This window comes from Mustela lutreola, chromosome X, assembly GCF_030435805.1.
Source record: "Mustela lutreola isolate mMusLut2 chromosome X, mMusLut2.pri, whole genome shotgun sequence".
In the NCBI taxonomy this organism is placed as follows: Eukaryota; Metazoa; Chordata; class Mammalia; order Carnivora; family Mustelidae; genus Mustela; species Mustela lutreola.
The window spans coordinates 34,204,916-34,231,006 of NC_081308.1; the positions used below are offsets into that span (position 1 = coordinate 34,204,916).

General features: G+C 48.0%; 1 protein-coding gene across 1 annotated transcript in view; it reads left to right on the forward strand.

Annotated features, from left to right (window-relative positions):
- TSPAN7 (tetraspanin 7) overlaps positions 1-25,305 on the forward strand; it is a 122,033-nt gene extending 96,728 nt beyond the window's left edge. Inside the window, exons 2-8 of the mRNA XM_059157597.1 lie at positions 2,539-2,727; positions 6,451-6,525; positions 9,097-9,192; positions 10,593-10,748; positions 16,477-16,560; positions 23,994-24,069; positions 24,321-25,305. Coding sequence (XP_059013580.1) covers positions 2,539-2,727; positions 6,451-6,525; positions 9,097-9,192; positions 10,593-10,748; positions 16,477-16,560; positions 23,994-24,062 — 669 coding nt within the window. The 3' untranslated portion in view covers positions 24,063-24,069; positions 24,321-25,305. The remainder of the gene's footprint in view (positions 1-2,538; positions 2,728-6,450; positions 6,526-9,096; positions 9,193-10,592; positions 10,749-16,476; positions 16,561-23,993; positions 24,070-24,320) is intronic.
- Positions 25,306-26,091: the final 786 nt, after the last annotated feature.

Here is a 26,091-nt window from a genome sequence, read left to right on the forward strand (position 1 = left end):
GTCTCCACGTCATTAGGAGAAAGAGCTCCTTAGAGGATGACTGACTTGGTCTAGGTCAAGATACTGGATGGCTTTTCTCCCACACAATGTGGGGCCCACAGTGTTGTGTTTCTTTGTTCCCATGGGCAATCTTTAAGAGGCACCTCTGAGGTATGCAAAGATAGCTCTTTAATTTTAATATAATTGACATTTTATGAACATTTTAACGAAGTTGATGTTATAAGTTTTGTAATTTACCAGACAGCACTGTCTTACACAAAGCAATGGGGGCCTTCAGAAGAATTACTTTTTGAAAGGAGAAAAGAGATCAAAATGTTAACACCATTACCCTTAAAATCTGGATTTAGATTAACTTTGATATACCGCATATAATATTTGTTGTGGTAGCAAGTGCACTGTATAAAGTGGTCACAGAAATCTAAGCCATCTGACTTCTCTTTGGTTACTAAAGCCACCGCATCCCAACGACGTGTGTCTGAAGCATGATGAATCCCAGTCACGTGAAAGAGCAAGTCTGGAGAGGAGGCGTGTCTTCAGCCTAAACAGTGCCCGGCTGAACTGAATTCTTGGTTTTGATTAGTACCTTGGCACCGTGACATTTACAGCGCTAGGCAGATAATGGTAGAAGTGGGAAGTAGAGGAGTAGGTTTTTCTCTGGTTTATTTTAAGGTCCCTCACAATATCCACCTGATGGAGAAGTTTTGTCAGTGTGTGATATTTGAAAGACTCTTATGAGGCAGAGGTACTAAGACTCAGAGAGATGAAATGGCCGTGTTTGGCACTGGGACATAAAAGGTAGCCCAGGCACTCTCCTTTCTCCCTAATGGTCACTGCGTTCTCACTCCTAATGAGCGGAGAGTTGATTCTCAAATTTTGCTTCTGGTGCATTAAAAGCATTTTACGTTTCCATTTTATGCTTCCCTGTGGCCGAAGAGGCTGTTCAAGCCAGCTACTTTCTTTAGCAACCACCAGGTGTCAGCAGAGGACTTGAAACGCGGGGTAGGCTCCATCCTGGGTTTTCTTAACTAAGGGAAGCATCCCCCATTGGAACTTTTCAAGGGCGGTAGACCTCTGCTGGGCCACGTTCTTCCTAGTATTAGTGTCAAATGCTTTCTCCACGTTCATCCACCTTCCCCTTATAAAACTAGCACCAGTCCCTCAATCCTTTGCTGATTGGAAGCTTTTAATTCTTTCATGGTGATGGTTCTAGAGAGTAGAGAGGCGACTGGGGTGGGGATAGGGAAATATCACCAAGCTCTTGTTTTTCCCGCAGATCCCTTCCTCCAAATGGGTAAGCGCGCCGCAAAGAGAAACAGTCTGATAGTGAATCTCCGTGGCTCCAGACCGCGGGGCTTTTCGGAGTGTACAGGAAAGAGGCACGGGCATCTTTACTGACCCCACTGTTTGCTTCCTTTTGTAGCACACACTTGGGACAGTGTGTTGATGGACAGGGGAGACCTTCACAAAGTGGGTGTTGATTTGTACCCTACTGCTTTGCTCCTGTTTCTCACCACGCCTCCTCCCTCGAACGGCCAGGCTGGACAGGAAGCTGAGGCATTTGCTATAGGACATCGGGCGATAGAGTGGGACAGAACTTGGGAAAGGGCTCCCTTGGACACCCAGGCTTCTTTTGAGCCTCACAAGGTGTCAGAAGAGGTGGCATTTAGAGGACTATCTGTGTGAACGAGTGGCTAAGCTATTGGAAAACTGAAGTCGAGACCCGCTGAGGGATAGAGACACAAAGTCAACCTCTGGCTTTAGCAGCTGAAGCCGCTGGGTCGTGTGGCCTGCTACAGGTAGAGGGTAAGGTGTGACGTGGCCCAAAGTCTGTTCCCGAAAGTAAGGTCCTGGCTGATGCAAGGTCTGGCAGTTCAGACATGCTGTGGCAGTTTCCTTTGAACCAATCAGTGGGATTTGCCAAATTGCATTAAATCTAATTCCAGGAACAATTCAGATTTTTCTGTTATTTTATGTTGAATAAATCACTGGAAAAAAGGCAGTGTGTTGATAGGGATTCAAAAATACTTTGGATGTTTTGCTTTTGTAAAGATCTTTGTTCTAACAGGACAAGAAAATCATCTTGCTCCTTAAAACATCATGCAAATTGTCCTTAAAACGTACCATATCCACATGCGCCGTTGAAGAGGGCAGCCCACATTCTTATTGGCCTTTATGTGCAGCTTGGCATTGGGTGGTGGCTCTCTGACCAGGCCCGGGAGGGCTCTCAGATCAGTATTAGCATGAACATGCATTTTTCACAAACAGCTTTCAAAAAAGGTTTCTTGTTGTCGGCTAGACTTCCAATCCATGTGGTAACCGCATATGGCTTTGTGTAAGGGCCAGATCTAATTGTTCAAAACCCAGTGTCTTCAGTCTGGGGTGGCTTGAATGACACTTCCCACTGCTTCAGGGGCTCCTGCGGGAAAGCCATTTGCCCACGGAAATGTGAGTCTTCACATCCAGGCCCCATCATGGCGTTGATTGTCATCTACACAGTTTCATAGTCCCTTTTCTCCCCTCCCCCCACTGCCTTTTCAGATCACTGGGGTGATCCTGTTGGCTGTTGGAGTCTGGGGAAAACTCACTCTGGGCACCTACATCTCCCTGATTGCTGAGAACTCCACAAATGCTCCCTACGTGCTCATTGGAACTGGCACCACTATCGTGGTTTTTGGCCTGTTTGGATGCTTCGCGACCTGCCGTGGTAGCCCGTGGATGCTGAAACTGGTGAGTCTGTCACAACATAATGCTGCTCTTTCAACAACTTTGTGAAAAAATTTAAATCACATGAAAGCGACATGGCCCATCTTAAAGCCACCCACGAGCCAATACGCATGGACGCTAATTTTAGTCCAGACTCTTACCTAATCCACCCTTTACTCCCGTAGAGGACAAAATAACCGCAAACACAGCCTGGCACCAAAAATTCTGGTTCTGGTGCCTCGAGGTAGGTAGTGACAAAGCAGTGGCCTATGATTTCCAGAAGCCATTTATATCCTCTTGGCACAATGCCTTGGTCTCGTTCTGAACTGCTTCTTAGAAATCTCTTCAGGTGTGTGACGTGCAGCTTTGGTGGGCAGGGCAGCCTCTGGAACATCAACAGCCTTTCGGCTTTAGGTTCCCACTGTAGAAATACCTTCTGCCTCCTTGAACTTGGCCATGCTTGGCTGCATGGGCACGTTCTTCTCTCAACCTGTGTACTCCGGCTCAGAGCTATGAGAGCAGCTCAGCCAGAGCTCCCCCCAACCCTCAACAGAGGGTTGATGCTGTGCCAACTGTTGGCTACCAGGCCCAGGGCTGGGCACCTTTACTGCAATAGGACACACACAGCATGATATTTCCCAAAGGGTAAGGGGCAGGCTGTCACAAGGCTGTTACCATGATTCTTAATTTTTTGGGTAGACTCCTTGCCTAATTGTCCACTCACCACCCAATGCTCTTCATCGATGAGTGTTAATGTTAAAGGATTTTATAGATCAGAGGTAGCAAAGGCCTCTCCTCAAAAGAACACTTTGTTCAAAGACATTTCTTTCAGACGCCTCATTTTGTGAAAGGGGAGAGTGAAGAGCCCCTCAGTGCTGTGGTTAGCTCTAGGTTAGGGTGACATTGAATACCCTCTAGTGACAGATATGGGGGAGAGGGTGACTCACTGCAAAGGAACCACCTTCCCAAGTGGCACTGAGCAGTCTCTCTCGACAACTCTGTGGAGGTAGTGGTTGCTCTGGCCCCTTCCGTTCTGCAGACCAGGCAGGAGGCCAATGGCCTGGCCAGCATGGATTCTTCCAGGTTGGTGGAAGAACCACAGTGAGGCCATACAGAGGCATTTCTGCTGCTGTCACCTGCCATTCCACTCCTGGGTCCACCTTCTAGAGCTTCTTCCAAGCACCGGCATCTCTTTTGGTCTAGTCCTCAACTCTGCATGCCTTCTTCCATCACCTGGACAGCTTTTCAAAAACACTTTTGCGAGGGGTCCCACCTCCAGCCAGCTGAACCAGAATGTTTGGGGGGGGGGGGGCCCTGGCACCACATTCTCCAAAGCTCTCCAGGTGATTTGATGCTACAGCAGGGGCGGAGAGCCTCCCATTTAGTACAATGCGTAGCAGGGGGAGAATTCGTCTCAGAGGCATAGAAAAGAAAGATGGCTAAGAATCCACCTGTCCAAACAAGAAGGTAGGAGACCTGGTTTAGGTCTTTAATGTCAGGGATGTAACCTCTCTGGGCCTCTGTCCCTATGTATGAAAGAGTGCGCTGGACTCTGCTAAAGCACACTCCAAACCACTCTGCCTTTTTCTCCTACCACTCGTGAGCTCCCTGAGCCTTTGGGGAAAAGTTTGGGGGGGGTTTCATTTAGTTTTTGGCTTTGGTCTTTGAAAAAAAATCAGTTCCTTTTCTCTGCTAGATGCCATACTGAGTGCATAACCTGCCCAGCTTCACCCAGCTAGTGTGGGGACAGCTGGAACTGGAACCCACACATGTCACCTTCCAAAGCCCGAACTCTGTCTACTATAGTATTTTCACATGGAGAAAACCCGACCCCTACCACTTGTACTTTAGTACAAGCTTTCACCAGTAGGCTTTTGGCCAAGGTCTTCTGAAGGAGAAGCAGCTGTTCTCTGGAAGCTTCTGGAAACAGGGAACTTCCCAGAGACAGGAAATTGCTGATCTGGCAGACAAGAGCAGAGATCACTTGATTAACTGTCAGTCTAGAATTTAATGGTCCTCATTTAACCTCATTAATTGCAAAGCAACTGAAAATAACTGCTTCCACTTTATGGAGGCCCAGTGTGGCTGCCTCTTTCCTAAGAGTTAGCCCACGACAAAGCTAGGACCTAAACCATAAACTTCTGACCATGTGGTCAATTGTCCTTTGTTCCCCTGCCTCCTGATGGTTACTTTCCCACAGGACTTTCTGGTGGGTTGTAGGCCTGGTGTGAGACTCTCTGCGGAGTCACATCTGCTTCTCACTGCATTGTGTACTAAGTTGAGAGACCAAGGTCATGTACATGGAGCATTCTACTCAGAACTATGTTTGCTGTTTTACTGGCTGTGCTATAAGTGTGTATAGAGACTTTTGTTAAGGTTTCGAACAAAACTGGCCTTTTAAGCCAGTCTTTCCTCCTTTTAACATATGTGCCACTGGCCGAGAAAAATAATTTATGATCCTGTGCACATATGTACACTCTAAAGTAAGTAATGTGACCATGTCGAGTCTATCCAAATTCTACAGCATCACCTAGGACCATTCCAAACATTCAGGACTGTTGTATTTCATTTTGAGATGAGAAGAAACAGATTGTAAGACATATGCCTTGTAGGAAAAGAATCCCTTCTCTTTCCTTTTATCTGCTTTTCAAAGGCACAAAAATGGAAACCCTTAATGTCTCATAAGTACCATGTAATTTATCCCTGAAGTAAGCGCACACGTGCGCACACACACACACAAACACACAAACACACAATTAACTTGGAAAGTACGGGAAGCATGAAATGAATAAGAAGCACTAAGGGTTTCAGATACTTACAGTCATGTAGCTTACTAGCTTTTTAAACACTATCAACCCCACATGCTGTGCAGAGCTGGAGAGAAAAGTAGGCCCCTGGCCCTGGCTCTAAGTGCTGCACTCAAGCCCAATTACCACATCGAGGAAGAACGTGGACCTGTGTGCATTCAGGGCTCTCTGTCAGCAGGAGCTCCATACGGTTGCAAACAAAGGGGGTCTGAAGCCATTTTAGGAGACGTGCTGAAGAAAACTGCAGGGATTCACCCAAACGAAGAGAAGCAGTAGGTTCACGTCAGGGCTGTGGTCCCACATCCAAAGGGCCCTTGCCTAGGAGCAAGGCTGGGCTGGTTCTCCGATCTCCTGAAAGCCACGCTAGCATCAGGGAGTGGAAGTTACAAGTACTGTGGCCGAGAGAAAGGACATCTTCCCAGCGATGGAAAAGCTGGGAAACGAAATGGGCTCCTAGGGGTCCGTGGGTGGAGGGACTACGCTCAGCTTGCAGAACGCAGCTGGAGGGTGCCTGCGGACGCCAGCTGACCGCCATGGGGCAGGTGGTCAGAAGGACCCCCCTAGACAGGGCAGAACCGTGACCTCCTTATCTTTTCCTCCCAGCGTACCTTCTTGCTCCCTAATTCTAACATCAAAAACAGTAGCTACCTGAGTTATAAAAAGCCCTTCCACATTTCTCCTGGTTGAGCTGAGTCTGCGGATGAGCTCTTCTCAGCGTGTGTGGCCCACAACACTTCTGCATATTAAACAGACACATTTCTATATTGAGGCTCATGTAGGGAAATCTGGACAAGAGTATTTTTAAACTTTTTCTCCGCTTTGGCTGGGGGAGGTGAGGATCTGTGCGGTTCCCTGAAATGGCGAAGTCACCTTAACCCCAAAGGAGCCCTCACCCCAATCCTGACGTGTCTGCCTTTGTCCCCGTGTGCTTGATTTTCAGTATGCCATGTTTCTGTCGCTGGTGTTCCTGGCTGAGCTGGTTGCCGGCATTTCTGGATTCGTGTTCCGTCATGAGGTAAGTATACGCAGAACAGAGAACGCAGTTAGAGGGTCTTCTGGGACGAGGACTTTTAAAGCCTCTTATAATGTGTGAGGGGCACAGCGAGGTTAGCTGTGTCACCGACGGTCTCACTTCATAGGGGGTGAAATGCCCATAAAAAATCTAAACGCAGGAATTTCACCAGACTCGAAACCTTAGGTGTGGATCCTCACTCCATTCTGTGAAAGAGCTCCTGCAGGAAGTGATTCTCCACCTTGTTTTAAAGCAGTGACCTTCGCTGTCGATCATATATACTCTTTTAAAAACAGCAGCTTCGGGGGCAACCTGGGTGGCTCAGTGGGTAAAAGCCTCTGCCTTTGGCTCGGGTCATGATCCCAGGGTCCTGGGATCGAGCCTCACATCGGGCTCTCTGCTCAGCAGGGAGCCTGCTTCCCTTCCTCTCTCTCTGCCTGCCTTTCTGCCTACTTGTGATCTCTATCAAATAAATAAATGGAATCTTAAAAAAAAAAAAAAAAAGCCAGCAGCTTCGGCAAAAGGCCCAAGTGGGTGTCTATATAACGAGATTTCTGTGATTTCTTGATTTCCCCCAAACAGCTAACACTCCCCTCTTCCCTCCCCAGAGCCCTGGCAGCCACCCCTTGCCAGCCCAGGAGTGAGGAGCCCTGCTACTCTGTGGTGGCGAGGGGAATAGAGGAAAGGACCATCATGATCTGACACCCCTGCGTGGCTTTGTTTCGAAGTGACATGTAATAGGTTTAGACTTCGGAGGCTGGAGAAAAAGAATTCTGAATGCTGTTTTGTGATCGTAACTGTGGTTTCAAGGACATTGCTGGCTGTTTTGCATCCTGTGTGGCCCTCCTCCCATGGACTGTCACTGGGGCTGCTCTATTGAGACAATGGGTAGACACTCAGGCAGAGACAAGATGCCATCATGCTGTCTGTAGCCACCACGTTGTCCCCTGTCAGACATGTATAGTGGTGACAGGTCAGACAGGGTACGTGCTACCCTGAAGCTAACTCCCCCCACGGTCTGGTATTGTGCCCTGTAAATAGCAGTAAAGCCAGAAGTCGGGATGCATGTGTTAGAAAGGGGCGGTGGGGAAGCAAGTTAAAGATGGAAAACGCACCGAGGCTGTTGAAAGTCTGGCATGATCTGTCCTAGGCCCTGTTTCTGTGCTTGGCCAAGTTCGGTTCCCAGTGAGCTAGCTCGTGGCGCCTTCTACCCCTTTCCCCATTGCTCTGGTTTTCCTCTCACCAGAGGTGAGATCTCGGGTGTCGAGGCCGACTTCTAGAACCCATTTTGTACGGGTGCTGCATCTGGAATTAGACTCCCCATTTTTATTGTCAGGCGAGGTGAAACCTGATGAGGTCCTGACCTCCACGGCCCCAGAGGTGCCCCTGACGCATGTGTGAACTCCAGACACAGCTGAGCCCCTGCCCACTCTCCTCCCATATGCTGCCGTGACTGGGCTCCCCGGGGGGCAGGAGGAGGGATACCCAGGGCCTGGACACCCTCATCCAGCTTGCACCCGTGCCTCTGACACCCTGAGTGGAGTGGGAGGTGGGGATGGGGTGCCACCCTTTGACAAGGGGCAAAGGGCTTGTTTCTCCAGCGGAAGTCTTCACAGTGGCCCGGGGTTTACTCCGTGTGCCCCTGCCCAGCCCACAGAAACCGTGCAGGTGCAGTGAAATGAGGACACAGCCAGGTGCAGTATCCACCTTGGCTTAGAAGCTCCAAGGGACTAGTGTCCACTGGTCCACGGGCAGAGCGCCCGGTATTTCCACAAGGTGCCTGCCTCTGTGAGACTGGCGCCGTACTCAGCCCACCGCTTCCCACCAGGCCATTACTGTCATCTGCCGTCCTCCCCCTCCAGGGTCATTTTGGCAGTCGGGGGCAGTCTCACCAGACGTGGGGAGTTGCATGGTAACACACCTGACATGCCCCCTTCAGTGGGTTTCCAGGGGAACAGAGAGCTTGAAAGTTAACCCTCGGCCAAATGTGCTCCCGGAGGAGGAAGAGGGTTTTGTGAACTACCTCGTAACAAGAAAAGTTCACGTCCTTCTGCCTCTCTTTTTGGCCTCGATAAAGACAGGTTAAGTGCAGGCTGGTTTTGCCCCACTCCTGTATGCTAGAACAGCGATCCGTGTCTGGTCACAGCGCCATCAGTCTTCCCGCCCCTAGTGGCCTGCCCTTTGTTATTCTTATGAGCGAGGGCAGGAAAAGTTACAGACAGAACGATGGCCATCAATCAATTTGAAGAAAATCAGGAGAAAAGCCAGGCCTGAGGTTGGGACTCACTCTCACGGCTCTTTCAGAAGCTGGCCACGAGGCAGACTTCTTTCTTTGGATTACAGATGAGGAAAACCTTTTTTTTTTTTTTTTTTTAAATTCCCGAGCTAATAAATCCCTCAGCGGATTTCCTGAGATTTTTCGTCTCAGAAAACAGGGCATTCCACCCCCACCCCCTAGCCTACATTGATTCAGAGATTTTTCAGAAGAGGCCATTTTGGGGTAGAATTCGGTACAAATCTGAGTCCATCTGGGTGGCGGTGGACCAGAATCGTATTCCTCCCTGCCTTCTGCAGATCAAGGACACCTTCCTGAGGACTTACACGGATGCCATGCAGAATTACAACGGCAATGACGAGAGGAGCCGGGCAGTGGATCACGTGCAGCGCAGCGTAAGTGACGTCAGGCCTCAGACTTGGGGGTACTGGGGGCGTGGGGCCATCGGCACTTGCTACTGACTTCTGTCCTCCACTTCCATTGCCAAGAGTTCACACCCAGTCTTTGTCCAGGGTCCAGTTATCCGGGTAATTAGCATCAAGGGAACCAGTGCCTGTGGCTGGCCTTTCATCAGTATGAATTAGGAGCCTCCCAAGGAAAGCTAGCTTGCCCTTAACACCCAAAGCCTTAGAAAGGAGGTACTCAAGGTACAGCAGCCTTGCTTAGCACTGGCACCCAAAGGCTGGCATTCTGGAAGTGGTTTCTTCAGACTGAGTGGAGCGCTCTGGTGAGCTGTGTTTACTGGCTTGGGCAGTGTGGTGGGGGTGAACGGTGGGCCTAGGAGAAGCCAAGGCAGGAGTGGGAGTGCCCCAGGCTGCCTGGTGCTTTGCCGAGGAGCTGAGGGAAGTAGCTGTCCCCTACCGGGAGGTGCTCAGGGGGACAGATGCTGGTGCCGAATCCTCCCGCTTCAGCTGGATCACCTAGGGAGCTTTTTGGATGGGGTGCGGGTTCTGTGTTTTCCTTTGTGTTTTACTTCAGCAGCAGTATTTTTATTTTATTTTGTTGTTGTTGTTGGCATTTTGAGAACCTTCCAAACTTACCAGAAAACTTGACAGCAGAGTATAAGAAACCATATACACTTTACCCAGATTCAGTAATTCATTTCTACTTTTGCCCCATTTCCTCTAACATTCTCTACGTCAGAGGCTAGCACACTTTTTCTGGAAAGGGTCCTGTGGTCACTGTTTTAGGCTTTGAGGGCCATGCCGTCAGTCTGTGTCACGACTACACAGCTCTGTTCTGGAGGCACACAAGCAACTGTAGTCTGTGAAGGGCTAGGCATGGCCATGTCCCCCCAAATTCTCACTGGTAAGAGCAGATGGCAACACACAGTTTACCAACGCCAGCACTCTCTTCCTCCCCACCCTTAACCATTTGCTTATTGGCATAGATCCTATGATCTATAAGCCTTAAAAAGAGCTTTTTAAAGCCTTTCTTATCTTGGCTTCCCCACCAAGAAGCCTGGTTTAGTCGCTCCATACCTGGAATAGCAGCCAGTCCACACAGGTGATTTCCGTGCGGAGCCAGGCCAGAGAACCCAGCTTTACTTTGTGGACGTGGTAAGAAAGCCAACACCATATGCAGTCTGGGGCTGGCTTCCTTCTCTCAGTTCAGGCAGGCTTCCCAGTGAGTACGAGCATTCGTGGAGCTCACCTTTCCTCACCAAAGCTGTGCCTGTTGACTTAGGGTCTTGGCCCAAGTTCCTCGTCGAAATGGCGCACGCGGGGTGGTGGGGCAGGAGAGCACGATGTCTGTGATCCGCACACTTGGATTCACGCCCTTGCCCCCTTGACAGCTGAGCTGCTGCGGCGTGCAGAACTACACCAACTGGAGCACCAGCCCCTACTTCCTGGAGCACGGCATCCCCCCGAGCTGCTGCATGAATGAAACCGACTGCAACCCCCAGGACCTGCACAATCTGACCGTGGCTGCCACCAAAGTGAACCAGAAGGTAGGCTTGCTCTCAGCCCTGACGGGATCCATGGTGAAGGCTGAGGGGGCTGGAGGCCGGGGGGCTTTTGGTGGGTGTGCTTCTGTGAAACTGTGTCAAATGGATCAGAAATGGTAGTCTTGGCGAGAGGGCGGAGTCTTTCCCTGGGGCCCTTCCCTGTCTGGGACGAGGCACCCGAGGCCATCCACTGCTGAAGGAGCTCCTGTGACTCAGCAGAAAGAAACCAGGCACCGAGAGGGAGGTTGAGCAACGGTTCCTGCTCACCTGGGCTGATGTCAGACAGGGACTGTGGCCTTTCTTCTTCCTGGCTGTCTTTCTCCTGCTCAATCTACCTTCTAAACATGGGGTTCTTCACAGCTGGGTGCCAGTCCTTAGCACGAAGGGGGATGAGAGTTGACAGACAACATCTGCTTCTGTCAGGATGGTGGCCTTTATTTTAAGGTATTCTCTGCTTGAGGAAAAGAAATCAGCAACTCCGCTTCAACTCACTGTCAGCATCCTGACTCCCAAAGAAATCAGAGAGAGAGAGAGAGAGAGAGAGAGAACTGGCTAAAAGACATTGGAAAGGTAGTCGGTAGTGAAAATGAGGGAAATAGAATTTCAGTCATCAGAAGGAAGACCAATTCTGTCTTCCACTTCACAGAGAATAGGGTGAAGGCATGATAAGACAGGTTTGAAGGCTGTGTCCGTAGTCTGAAAGATTTAGAGAAATGCCACATAGAAAATATGTTTTGGTAGAACAGAAGGGAGGAAAACACCAACCCTCTGTTGACTTCACCTGCTGTTATGCAGCCATCAGGTCAGTTTTCTTTTCTGACTCAGATAAAATTCTATTCTTCCAAGGTCTTCAACTCTTGATGCGATCTGGGCCAACTGCTGAATAATTCATAGACAGTAGCCATCCTCTCAAGATGAGAACGTTAAGAGATGGCTTCTGTATTTTACCCATTTAATGTTGGTATTTGTAGCATAAATGCTGCAAAGCATTGTTGACGTTCTAGAAGTTCATTGTGTCATTCTGGGCTTATGACCTGTTATGGATGCAATGCGGTCAGATGTTTTGTGCTGACTGCTTCTTGTCTTAGCTAAGAAGACATCTTTTCCTCTTGGAATTTTCTTATGAACCCAAAGGTTGAGCCTTCCTTTGTGTCTCATTGGTAAGGTGACTTCTGGTCTCTTCATGGGCAGCCCCACTGAGCCCCCAGAGATGTCCTCATGCTGCCATTTTACGAAGCTCCGAGCATACCCAGCTCCAAGGCAGTGAGGTCCGAGCATGACAGAGCCCCAGGAGGTTGTTTGTGGATGCAGCACCCATCAGACTGGGTCATCTTTTTTTACCCCCAAACTTCCTTTCCCTTTGTGAAAGTTGGGGATCTAAAATTCAGGGGCATGGGCTATGGCGTCCAACTCCAGTTTCAATTCCGGCTTAGCCACCTACTAGGGGTGACCTTTCTCAGTCATATTTTCTCATTTTTTCTCAGCTACAAAAGGGGATGATCATTCCTGCCTCTTAGGATCAGCAGGAGGACAGAACGAGATAGTTGCTACAACACAGGGCCTGGCCCTGAGTAAGGACCAGAGAAACATTAAGTGTGATGTTCAATGTCAGCTACAGTGCAAACAGCACCAGGGAGGTGGTGAGGTTTGTCTCCCTCTCTACCACACTGTCCTTTATCAAGAATGATGTAGCATATCCTCAGAGGGAAGATCTTTGTTAGTCTTCAAAGGCATGTTCGGAATCCTATCCTATAGTGCATCTCTATGATCTTTAGAATTCTTCCCAGAAAGAAAGATAGGGCACCATTTTTTTTTCCATTTCATTCATTGATAACCTGCAAAGTGACCTCAATCCCTGTCTCCCCCCCCCCACACGCCCATCCTGCTTGATTTACATTTTCCGGGACAACTCAGATACCTGGAAAGGGGGTTTAACTTCAACCTGGCTTTCTCTGTGGAGAAATGAGGAAAGAGTGACATTTGCCTACTGAGGCTCATTTCATGCCCATGGGGACCTCTGAGACAAATGAAGGCCCAGGTCTAAGTCTCGGAGGCCTCACCTGTAAAACGCAGGAGATAGGGCTAGGGTGAATACCTAATGGGAAACACTCATAAATGTTAACCCCCCTCTCCTGACTCCCTCCCCCAGGAGGCTTAAGCACTGCCCCTGTAGTTCCACGGAATCGTGCTGTCTAGAATACACACATTCTTAATCCCTGTGGATCCTTTCATGTCTTGAACCCTACGATTTAATAGCACTGAAAGATGACTCTTGGCTCTCACCTGGCAGCCTGTGCAACCTGCCTTGTTCAAGTCCCTGGGAGAGAAGCAGGAGGGAGGTGAGACTAGCTAAACAGGATATTTATTTTTTTGTGTAGGGGAAAGGATTTATTTTGTTTTTGCCAGCAGGATGTTGAAACGTCTGCAGTTCACGTGGCTGACAGCACTAACTGGGCCCCTGCTCCCTCGAATTCTTGACATTTTTTTTAAGAGCGAGGGCAAGAGAGATATTTCCCATCCGTGACTGTGTTGGTTTCGACATGCAGAGAGGGCAAGCAAAGGACCTGTTCTGTTTCTGAATGTTTCCTAGGACACTTAGCAGGTCTCTGTAGGTTTCTCTCATGCCTGACCACCAGGCTTTCATTTGAGGAAATGAAAAGAGATTGTTGTGGGCAGATAAGATCACAGTGTAGTAGGAAACATGAGGTAGAATGTAAACATGGCCTTGCCCTCTGCAGATCTGAGCTGAGATCTGGAGAATGGGCTCATGGGTCCCACCTCATAAACAGAGGAATCCAGAGGCGGAAAGTATTGATTTCAACCTTGATCGTACACTGTTTACACAATGGCAAAGAAGCGAAATCACTTTCATCTCTTCATTTTAAGGAACCGTCCTACTGATAGGATTCATTAATTTGCTGTCTTCTTTAGAATGAAAAGCCATGGGAGAACTTTTCTTCTAGAAGAGTGTTCCTCAAGCTTTAATGGGCAGCTGAAACTCTAGAGATAGTGGTCACATTCATTAAAATTCATTAAAAATGAATAACCCAGGGATTTGGCAGATTCTGATGGAGGAAGTCTGGAGGGAGGCCTCAGATTCTGCATTTCTAGCAAATTCTCAGGGGATACTGCTGCCCCTGGAAGATCTCCACTTTGAGGAGCAACGTTGAGAGAGAACGATTTTGTCACAGTTGCACTAATGGCAGAGATGCATGTTTCCAGTTGCTCTTGCTGGTTGGAGTGGGCTTACCAAAAATGTGATTGACTCTGCTCCGAGTCTCCTACAAACGGAACAGAAATCATATGTCAGAAAAATATATTCCGCTTACATGCAGAATTGAAGTTCATAGGAAAAATACCTATGCCAATGTATATTATAGAGTGAGAAAAATCACCTGCCTTGCTTTTCTCTGGTCTTTATTGTTGGGTTTGGGTTTCCGTATCTTGAGGTGACCTACCACTGGCGTTGGACTGAATGAACTTCATCTCTCAGCCCAACCATCAGTGGGGGGGGGAGAAGATAAGGTCATGATGGCCACCTGGGCAAAACACAGCCCTAGCCAGTACCGTCCGGGAAAGTGTTCCAATACCCATGTCTCTTCTTGCATTGAGTTCTTCCTAACCCAACCTGCTCTCCCTTCCACTACCTTTTGAAAAGTAGTGTGACAGATACTTTCACTAGTAAAAATGAAATCAGCAAGCAGTCTTCTACTACAAAGGGAGAATCAAATTTCAAAATCTCTCATGAGTAGAAGCAGATTTCCTTTCCCACCCGCCTCCAGGCTTCACATTTGCATCAGCTAACCAAGGAGTACAGTCGGCCCATTGCACTGAAAGCACGTTGTCAGAGCGCTGCTGCTAAGTCAACACACTTCTCTGCAGACAGACTGCAGACGCATAAAATATCACTTATTAGAAGCTACAGCACTGGTAGAATTTTCCTAAGCTCTGAGAAATGTTAAATTGGTAATTTTGAATTCCAGTGTGGGAGACATGGTTTCTTCTTTGTGTGTGTGTGTGTGGTCTTCAGATATCATTGCAATTTAGTGTGCCTTTCTTGATAAACAAGAATTCTTTTTACCCTGTTTATAAAATTAATGTCTTGGTTTCTGCAGACATATATTCAAGTAGAAGCCGTTTTTCAGAAAACTAGAAAAAAAAAAACATGTCTTCTGAGACTATATAAGTCAGTTCAGAAATCTAGGCTGACTTGGCCCAGTTTCAAATAAATATACATATAAACACACACACACACACACACACACACACACACACAGAGAGAGAGAGAGAGAGAGAGAATTCAACCTGTGAGGCGTTTAACAGGAAGAGTCAGCTTGTGCCTTTGCATTATGGGCGATACACAAAATTTGGTGTTTCCTACTTGGACCAGGTTGATAAAATGTAATCCCAAATAACAACAGCAAACAAACTTATTTAGCAACCTGGTTGAACTCCAGCCAGATCATTTATTTTAAAGAAAGGTGATTGACTTTATCAGTATTACACTAACATTGAAATTGATAAAATGGGTGTTGGTTTTGGGACACCTGGGTGGCTCAGTTGGTTGAGCAGCTGCCTTCGGCTCAGGTCATGATCCTGGCGTCCTGGGATCGAGTCCCGCATCGGGCTCCTTGCTCGGCGGGGAGCCTGCTTCTTCCTCTGTCTCTGTCTGCCATTCTGTCTGCCAGTGCTCACTGTCGCTCCCTCTCTCTCTCTGACAAATAAATAAAATCTTTAAAATTTAAAAAAAAATGGGTGTTGGTTTTAATCACAGCATTTGGAGATTTCATTGTATGTGAAAGGAAAATTCACTTCATTTTATGGACGAAGTTATTGACACCTAGAAAGGAGAAGTGAGGGAACGCCTTGGTGACTCAGCCAGTTAGGCGTCCGACTCTTGGTTTCAGCTCAGGTCCTGATCTCAGGGAGTCTGCTTGAGATTCTCTCTCTCTCCTCCTCTCCCTCTGCCATTCCCCCCACTGTCTCCCCCCTCTCAAAATAAATAAATCTTAAAAAAAAAAAAAAAGGAGATGTGACTTGTTCAAGGTCCCATAGTAAATTTATGGAAAGGAGGACTATAAAACATAGGTTTTTCCGTGTTTAAAAAAAAAAAAAGCTTAATCGTCTCCTTAGGAAAAACCCCAAAACACAATAAAGGTAGTAGGCATTCACCACCCCACAACCTGATGATTTCACTTACTTTTCTAAGATTGTGTCACTTGTTATCAAAATGCTAGTAACCATGTTTATTATTCTGAGTCTTCCTGTGCAAGGATGTGGAATGCTTCTGTACGGTCGAAGTCTGCGGGTTTGTTTCATAGGTCTGACAGATGTCCTGCTACACTTCATCCTACTGCTGAAACATTTCTGGATGAAACGACATATCTGGGACTTGTTTTAAAATAGACCAGCCAGGGGAGGAGAGCTGAGATTTAAATGAAACCAGATTGGCTACATGTTCATTGTAAGGTTAGAGAAAGGGTCACTCGGGAGGTCACAGTACTACTCTCTGTACCTTTACTTATGTTCGAAATTTTCCTTTTTTTGAGTTTGGACAGAATGCTAGCGAGTTCCTAGGGTGAGAGGCAGCTGGATTTGCCGACTGCGGGTTGGAGTGTATATTGGCTAGGGTTGCAGGTTAACACAGCTCAGTCTGGCCTGGGTGTGAAATGTGTCTTTGAGGCCCTGACACACACTCTCTCTCTCTCTCTCTCTCTCTCTCTGTTTGCAGGGTTGTTATGATCTGGTGACCAGTTTCATGGAGACCAACATGGGAATCATCGCCGGAGTGGCTTTTGGAATTGCGTTCTCCCAGGTAGGCTGTGTAATTGTGCGGTCAGGCCTGGCCTTCCCCAGCCTCCTGCCCTGGCTTCCTTCGCCGGGCTCCCTGCCTGGCCCCCCTGGGCCTTGGGAGAGGCTGATAGATGGGGTTAGCTCCTTGCTCATTAGTCCTCAGGTCATCTGTTTATTGATTTTTCTTCTTCAACTTAAATGAAGTTTTGCCATCAAGGGAATATCGGTTACAGTTCAACTAATGACTAGCTCCAGAAAACAACTTGCTGCTTCTGTAGGTCAAATGGAGGTTAACTGAACCAAGCGCTGGCTTAATTGGAGCATAAACAACTCGAAACGTCAAATGGCTGATCTGGGTTTGGGGGAGGCTCTTTTTTCCTGGTTGACCTGTCCCTGTTTTGTTCTTCGTTCCTGTTGATTATGCAAGCCTACAGTTAGCGAACTTTGTCTGGCGCTCATTACTTTCATCCTAAGTTTGACTACGGTTCCTTACGATGGAAACGGAATTCTTGTCTTTGAAATTGTGCAGCCCTTTATCTCCATCCAGCCTCTCTAAAATAACAGGAGAAGTCATTCTGCCAGCGAAGTGCGCCACGCAGACTCATGGATAGAACACGATTAAGCGGACTCTCAACTTTGGCCCACCTCAGCCCGGCAGCTTAGTACCCCACAGGCGTCTGATCTCCCGGCCAAATGGTCACATTACTGCGACGACAGAGCTCTGGGTGGGAGGGTTGGCATGTATACTTAACAACCAAATGAAAACTTGGTGTATGTTTAACTCCAAATTTTTTCAGACCAACAGATCATTTTTCCAACAAAGCCCAATTAACGTTCTCTCGGTAATGTTTCCACCACTCTAATTTCCCCTGCCTGAATTCCACCTTTGCTCTCTCGGACTATACTTACCTTTTCCCTGCCCCCCGCACTTCCTTCCTTCCTGCCTAGCAGTGTAGGCGCACGTTCATTCTAGCCAAGTTCGTTCTTCAAACGTTTTAATTGAAATACACATAGACGGAAAAGTACGTAAATTATAAATGCACAGCTTAACAAACCAGCACAATGTGAACATATATATGTGTGTCACCCTCACTTAGATCAAGGACTAGAACATGGCCCTAGTAGTTTTTGCAAAGAAAGGGTTTCACCGCAGGTCAGTTGACAAAACTTCTTCCTCAGCAGTGACGAAAACCTAGGTGACATTTCATCTCACAAAAGCATGTGGACTCATCCCACGGGAGTGTGTGCTCCTTGTGGTCTTTTACCATGCTTCTTCATTGTTGGCAGCCCATGAAGGGAATTACACCCTCAACATGCCAACATGCAAACCAAGATGGCACCACAAACCATGCCATTTCGTCTCCAGAGATGTTTCCCAAAGAGTTGCTGCCCCAGACTTTCTTCCGACAACTATTGTGTTTCAGGGAGGCATCTATAAAGGTCAAGAGATGTGTCAGGGGATCCGGGACCCACGTCCGAGCTAGACGTGCAAGGTGCACTGGGGAGCTTGCATATTCATCTGTGCATGTATATGCGGGGTCATGTTGATGTCACTGACAGGCCAGACGTGTGCTTGGTGGCCGGGGACAGCAGTCCCCTCAGAGGAAGGAATACAGGTGAAGTTTCCCCTAATGGCTCTCCTAGAACCACAAAGGGACCTGATGCCAGTACTCTCTCCATGAGGAGAAGGGAGCCTCACAGAGCCTGGAATCTCATGGATAAAAAGTTATGTGATCTAAGAATATTCCTGCCCGGCCATAAGGGGCATGGGTGATTCTCCTGTTTTCATTAGTGAAGTGAGCCAGGTCATGAAGAATCCGATGAAGACCTCTCTTCTTCTCTCTCATGCTTCCCTATGAAGGGGAGGGGAGGCATTTCTACTTTAGACAAATCGCTTGATGAGCATGAAACTGTCTGTCCTAACCTTGAAGAAATGCCCAACGTGGGGATTGTGGAGTTTGCTCTGTGGCCCTCTGGGGCAGTGAGAGAGGGGCCAGTGTCCCTGAGGGAACCCCCACACAGAAACTCTGCAGAGATTTTAGGGCTCATCAAAGTACCACATCGTTGCTGGGTTAAGACAACAGAACACAAAGCCCAGGGGCATCGCCTAGCCAATCCCATTCACCCGCAGGACCAGACAGAGGCAGTGAGGTGGAGACTTGAGACCTGCCATGCTCGGCTGGAAGCAGGCAAAGAAGAGCCCTAGCTGCCTTTCACTAGTGGGATGTGCTAGGAGCCCTGGGGTTCCCGGCAGCTGAGGTTGGCTTCCAGATACCAGTAGATCCAAGGCCTTTCTGGGACAGCGGCGGCCACTTACCAGCTGCCAATTCAGGAAGAACCAGCCACACTGGTCCTGGTCAATGACCCAGAACCAAAGCTTTAGCCAGAATTTTGTGCTCAGAATTTTTAGGACTAGTACCAGAGCAAAACCTAGCGAACGTTGGCTGATTTAGGTGAATCAGTCATGTTGGCTGACGTCTTGGCCCTCCTGTACTAAAGGAGGTTCTACTGAGGAGAGGCCAAAGTCGGTAGGAAAGAACAGAGCTCTGTCACGCATTCTCGCTCTCTCTCTGCCCTCTGCCTCTCCTCTCCCTTCCTCCTCCTCTTTCCTCACCCACCTCCACCCACTCCTTGCCCTTCCCCTCGCCTGCTCTGCTGATCCACAGCCACACTATCGTCTGTGGAAAAGAACTGGCCTTGCTCATCTGTTGTGTCGGAAAGGAAAGGTACTATAGAGTACAAGGCGGCCGAGCCGAGCCTTTCCACAGACTGCACAAAACCTCTGTCCCTGGTTAGCTCCTTTAGCCAACTGAAAGCCCTTGAGTTCTGTTCTGGGCAGCAGGATTTGCGCAGACATTTCATGTTTCTCTTACAGGCTCCCATGGCCTGAGCCCTATCAAGGGAAAACCCATTTGTCTACACTCGATGGGCAGGTCCTGCTCCCTTTAAATTCATTCCTAGCAGGAAGTTGAGTGTTTGGATAGGCTACCTCTTCCCTGCATTTTTGGCAGCCTCTCTCACTCAAGACAGCTTGGAGAGGGAGACACACACAGGCAGAGTGTGAGTGTGTGCACATGTGCCCTTGTGGAGGGCACCCCATCTCCCGCCCTTAACATGACCCAGTGCCAAAGCTGAGGGTGTCTGACACTTACTCCATTTGTGACGCTGCCCTTGACCTTGGTTGGCTTCTACTGTGGGTTGCAAATGGGGAGTGGCAACACTCCCACATCTAGTGTACACAAACACACAGCCTTGCTGGACGTGGAACGTGTTAGGCTGGATTAATCCTCCACATCACAGAATAGTCCTGAATGGGGACAGTAGAGCGATTTTCCAGAAGTGGACAGTTGAGTGGCTTGCTTGAGTCTGGGCTCAAGATCCAAGCTTATAATTCTGACCTCTCCACCCAGATTGCTTTTGCCACCAGAGATCACCTTTGTTTTTGCCTCAGGAAGCACCTAAAGGGAACTTGTTCTGTGCTTTTATAACAAAATGGGGGAGTCTGTGAAATTGAAAGGGAAAAGGTACTCATCAAAAAATACAGATCCTCCTCCTATCCATCCATCGCCTGACCCGCACCCCTTCGGGGCCTCCCCCGGGACGCACAGGCTACTGGGATGATTCATTATGAGTAAGGAACTCTCTTCTGGAACTTGCTGACTTTTTCCATGTAGAGGTCTGGACAAAGCTGTTCACAGCCTTGATGAGATGTGGCCAAAGAAGGCTAACGGAGCTCTTTACTTATTTCCCTAGTATCTTCAGAGCCCGAGATGGTCCTGAATAGCATTTATACAGTTTTATGTCAAACCAGATTCCTTGGCCCATGCCAATGACACGGAACCCCCACCTCGGTCATCCGCACAACCCCCCCCCCCACCCCCGCATTACAAGGATCTAAGCTTTTGACCTATTGCTTGTCGCTTGCTTGTTCAGAAAGTAGCCTTTACAACTCTGCTGTCCTCTCTGTGGACAGGAATCAGGAATTGGGCCACCTTTACCTCCCATGGCGATGGCAGGGACAGTGCCCTCGGCCCATCGCCCCTTACCTCTCTAGTCTTTGCTGACCTGGGCCCCACCTCTCTCGCGCTCCTCTCTCCCACCTCTTGGCATCTGCCGGGTCCCTGGTGACTTGCAGGGCCCCTGTGAGGCAACCCATGTCGCTCGAGCTTCACAGCATTCAGACCTCGCAGGCTGTCTCTGTGGGAGGGCCTTTACGAAGTCTGGAGTCAGCCTTCTGTTAAGTAGAGGCCCTTTCTTCTCTCTCCGCCTCTCTGGCTTCTCAGTTCTGGAAGCGGCAAAATGTCCTAGAGGTCCCCATGACGCAAAAGAAAGCAGAATATAGTACTAACAAGGCAGACAGTGGTAAAAATAAAATATAACCTCAAAAAAAACTAGATGAAGATGAATTATAAAGTCTTCGTCAACGAAGTATAAATAATCTGATCTGAAACTCTGGAGGCCGTCAGACAGCAGGCCTTTCACCGGCCACGGGAATGGCGAGGGGTGGCTCTGGGGTCCCCATCCTGAGGAGTTCCAGCATGAGAGACCAGCCCCCCTTTTCCCTCTCTATCCGGGGCTTAAAGCAGAAGTCTGGCCCAGTGCCTGCTTCCTGCAGCCTTGCTACACACCAGCAAGACTCTTTGAGGGGCTTTTCCCATACAATTAGTGTGAAACAAGGTTTTGTCAAAATAAGGCTGGGCTTTTCTGGCTACAGAGAGAGGAACTGGGTCTAGTGTCACGCAGGTGTTTGTCCTGACTCACACTGAGGCAGAGGCCCTGACTTTGGCTAAACAGCTCCCTGTCACGTACCCAGAAATCACCCGGTAACAGCTGCTATGAAGTATGGGACCCTCCCCGCCCAGCTCCTGACTTTCCATTAACTTGGTACTTAATGGAGGCAGGAGGGTGAAGTTTCTCTCAAATATGGTAAAAACATGAGAGCAAATTTGAAATCCACAACCCTGTGAAGAATCCCAAAATGCCTACTACACCCCAAATCCTAGTTTTTCTTACACTAGAATTAAATAAAATAAAAGCCAGTGTGTGTAAAATACTGTTTTCAAATAGCTTCTATGATCCTCAGTTCAGGATGCTTTTTTTTTTTTTTTTTTAAGGAAAACAAATTTCTTAGTAGATGTTAAAAAATAACTTTAAAAATCTGTCTTCTTCTGTGGGCAAACAGAAGGTATGTTCTTGCCCGAGAAATAGAAAACACAGTAAGGTTTTTGGTTTGGTTTGGTTTGGTTTGGTCAGGTTTGGTTTTTTATTTTTTGAAAAACATCTTTTTTAAAAAAATTTTTTAAATTTTCATTCAGTTTAATTAACACATATTATTAGTTTCAGGGTAAACTACAGTAAGTTTAAAAGCAAGTCGCTTTCATTTGTAGCCATATTTTAAGAAGTTCTTGTTTATCTGACAAAGTATGTCCAGTGCTTAAGAATGATGCTATTCCTGTTTGGGGCGGGGCGGGGCGGGGGAGGTGGAAGCACATGCTATCCTTCCCTGAAAGCAGAGATTTTAGATACAAGACATAGGTAAGCATCCTAAGGAGTCTTCTGGCTGTGTGGCTCAAGCACTGCCATGGAGGCCAGGAGCATCGGAAAGCATTGAATTATGGGAGCACTGCCAGCCTCTTAGTGGGGTGGTAACTCTCCGAAGTGCTTCCAGCACACATGAGCTCAACAGGGAAACACGAAACGGATCAGCTTTACAACAAAAAAGAGTTTAGGAACTTGAAATCAAATAAAGAGATGCCCACTGAAACCCCTCCATCCAGAGTTTGCAGGGCAAGGCAGGAGGGAGCCCTCAGCGTGAAACCGAGGAGCGATTCTGGAAAGGGCAAGGTCCAGGCTGAGCTATAGAAGTGGGCGGCAAGGGAAGAGGCTGTCCTCTGATGGGAAAGAGGGTGGAAACTTAAGCTCTATGTGAGCTACCAATGTGGTTTGGGGGAAAATCGTTTAATGTCCCCTGAGCCCGTTTTCTTATCTCGAAGGTTGGGATGATAATATTGTACGGGGATATGGTGAGGGTTAAATAGCTTAATACACTTGAAAATGCTGTATGTCTCATGCTTGTTTTTTTGGCCCAAATCTGATTTTTAGGAGAATCAAGTGTGTTAGGGGCGCCTGGGTGACTGATTTGGTTAAGCGTGTGACTCGGTTTCGGCTTTGGTCATGATCTCAGGGTCATGAGATTAACCCCCAAGTGGGGCTCTGTGCAGGGTGTAGAGCCTGCTTGAGATTCTCTCTCTCCCTCTCCCTTTACCCCTCCCTACCTGCACTTTCTCTCCTTCCCCACCCCTCCCCTCTTAAAAAGTATCACGTGTGTTCTGGTGTACGTTGGCTCCAGAAATTAGCAGTTCTAATGAAAAGGGAGAAACTATAAGGTTCAAAGTCCTTACAGTCAGTTGGGGGGGGGGCAGTTAATTTGTGTCATGTGGCCCAGAATTCTGGAGGTTACAGCCATGGTTCCTGTGGTGATTTGGTGGTTTAGGCAGGATACTATATGTTTTATGGCACAAAAATGATGGTAGCCCAAGCCTTGGTAGGAGATAGGGGAAGTCCAATAAGGTGGTGATTTTTCTTCACCTCATGGAACTTATGGTTTTTATATTTCACAGGTTAGTTTTACTTTTAAAAATGAAGCTAAGAATCTGGGATTTCAGCAAGAGAGGTAGCCGTGTTTCAGGGGTTGCCCTGAGCCGCAGTGGGACGTGCTGTGGCTGCATGTGTCCCACCTGTAAAATAAGGGCGACCACGTGGCCTGGATAAATTGTTTCTCTCACCCGGAAGGCTTGTGGACGCACCAGCATTGGGCGCCAGCCCCCAGAGCATCAGAGTCCGCATGTCTTAGTGGAAACCAAGATGTAGGCCGAAAATATCTACATGGTTAGAGACAAAGAGAAGTTTAAGCCTTGATGTCCCTTTTCCCATAATCCAACACCTACAGCTCTCAAGCCATGGCTTTCTTACCTCAACTGGCAAACTCAGTCAAGAATAGCGTCTCATTGCCTCAATGAAAGAGTGATGATCCTATTGGCCATGAATGCCTAAGGGATCACACTGTGTTGAGATATCTTCCGAATGAGCGTGTTTGGCCTTTTGGGGCATACCTTGCTGATTCTGTGGTCCTTCCATTTTTTTCTCCTACTCTCTTTACATATGGACCAATCGTAATACTGCTTATGTGTCAAAAGTTGTTTTTAAGCAGCCAGAGCATGCTAGACTGGAACCTTATGGCCAGTTCTGGAAACTCCAGTTGTCCTGCCCTAGTGGTCAGACTCTGTAAGTCGTGGATCTCACCAGTGAAATCACATTTGATCTTTCTCGTTAGTGCCCCTTTCCTTATTTGCATACAAAAGCCCTTGGTTATTAAAAATTAATCTGGGGAGGGGGTCAAAGAAGTGTGCAGTTCAGGGACTTCAGACTGTGTCTTCCTTTCTCTCCTGGAAACAGCTGATTGGCATGCTGCTGGCCTGCTGTCTGTCCCGGTTCATCACGGCCAACCAGTATGAGATGGTGTAAGGAGAAGGTGAGTGCATGCAGAAGTGTTTAATTTCAGGGTTTTCCCTCTGGGGCACATGCTGCCCTGCAGAGGGGCAAGGGTTCCGCCCAGCCACTTAGCTACTTGAGCTCGGCACCACCTGCGCATGCGCTGAAACCTCGCTTCTGTGGCTCAGGGGCGGGGGAGGGGGCCGGGGTATGAAACATCTGAATGCTCCCTGTAGCTTGTTCCCTTCAAGTCCCTGTTAAGTCACTCACTTGTTTTCATTTCTCCCCCAGTCTTTCAAGCACGATGGAATGAGAGACCTGTCTTAAAAACGAACCACAGCACTCTCCGAAAGACTTCCAGAGGATGTTAGAGCACAGCACCTAACACACCCACCCCACGCTCCCTAATCCCCCAGCCAGTACCCCAGTGACCTGCCCACGCGGTCTCCACTCCGCCTTCCAGCCCGCATCCCGTGTAGCGTTCCATTTTGTGAAGCCCCGTCGTGCCAGAGTGTAGCCAGGTTCCCTGCATCCAGTCCTAGTGGACCCCACCTGAGGCCCCCTGCGTGCCAGCTCCTCCATCTGTACTTGGTCCGACTGTAGCTCATTGTAGGTGACTGGTTATCACACCACCCCTGGCCCCGCTGGGCCCTGCATGGAGTGTGGAAGGTTCCCGCTCACCCTTCATCATGAGTGAAACCCCATACCCCTTGATGTAGATAGGCTGATAGCGCTCTGTTCTTTTGGCTTAATCTCCTTTTGGTTTGGTTTTCCCTTTACTAAGACTCTGTTCCTACCTTCTTCAGGCTGCCTAAGATATGTAGAGAAACATCAGTAACCATCCGTGAGGAGAAAAAAGCCTGCATCACGCATGAAGGACACAGTTGAGCGTTAGGTGGCCTCCTGACTCATTATTGTTACATGCCTGGGCACGTGTGGACGGTTTAGTGACCCCCATGACTTTTGGATGAAACCTATATAATCCTTTTACCAAGCTGTATTGTCGCCTCCTGTGAAGGAAATAGTATCACTTCTGTTCTTCCCCAATTAATTGCTCTTGTGTTCCTTTACTTCTTTCTGTATTTTTTTCTTTGCATCAACATTACGGACATCGAGGACCTCAGCAAATCAGTTTAAAAATGAGTGTAAAGGGGGAACTAAAGTCAAAATATTTTTAGAAGATCTTAAACAATGCCTCTGTCTAGCATGCCAACAAGAATGCATTGATATTGTGAACATTTGTGATACATGTATTAATAAATAGAATCATTACAAATTACTGTGTTTTGTTCTTTGCTTATCGTGTAAGCTTCTACGCACATATTTCCACTTCGCCTTGCTCCATGGGATTGGGAGTGGATCATCTTACGCGCTGCCACAGCCCTCCACGCATGGGCCCACCCCTCCATGCGCACGCCCACCCTTCCATGCATGTGCCCACCCTACCGAAATAACCTTGGGTGGTGCAAAAGCCAAAGGGTCAGACTTCTTTATGGACATTTCAGAAGCTTGAATCATTTATCATGAGCAGGATGTATCATTGGCTGCGAAAATAGAAGCTTCATACTATTGCAGGCTAGAGGCAGAAAGATTTCAGCAAAGCCTTGAAAACAACGTCATTTGCAAGAAAAAAAAAAGAGGAAATGAACACCTATTCTCTCCTTCCTTGTTTTGAATGAGCATTCTTCCTTTCCTTCTTTCTTGTCTGGATTGAAGAAACTCGGTCTGGAGAAGAGATGACATCAGACCATCTCATGCTCTGGTTTGTACTAAAGTATGGAATCCATACGCTTGATTTAAGCATTTTAGCAATAGGTGGAGTATAGATTATCTGCGATCTGTATTTTCCTTTTTTTTTTTTTTAAGATTTTATTTATTTATTTGACAGACAGCACAAGTAGGCAGAGAGGCAGGCAGAGAGAGGAGGAAGCAGGCTCCCTGCGGAGCAGAGACCCCGATGTGGGGCTCGATCCCAGGACCCCAGGATCATGACCTGAGCTGAAGGCAGAGGCTTTAACCCACTGAGCCACCCAGGCGCCCCTGTATTTTCCTTCTTAATGAG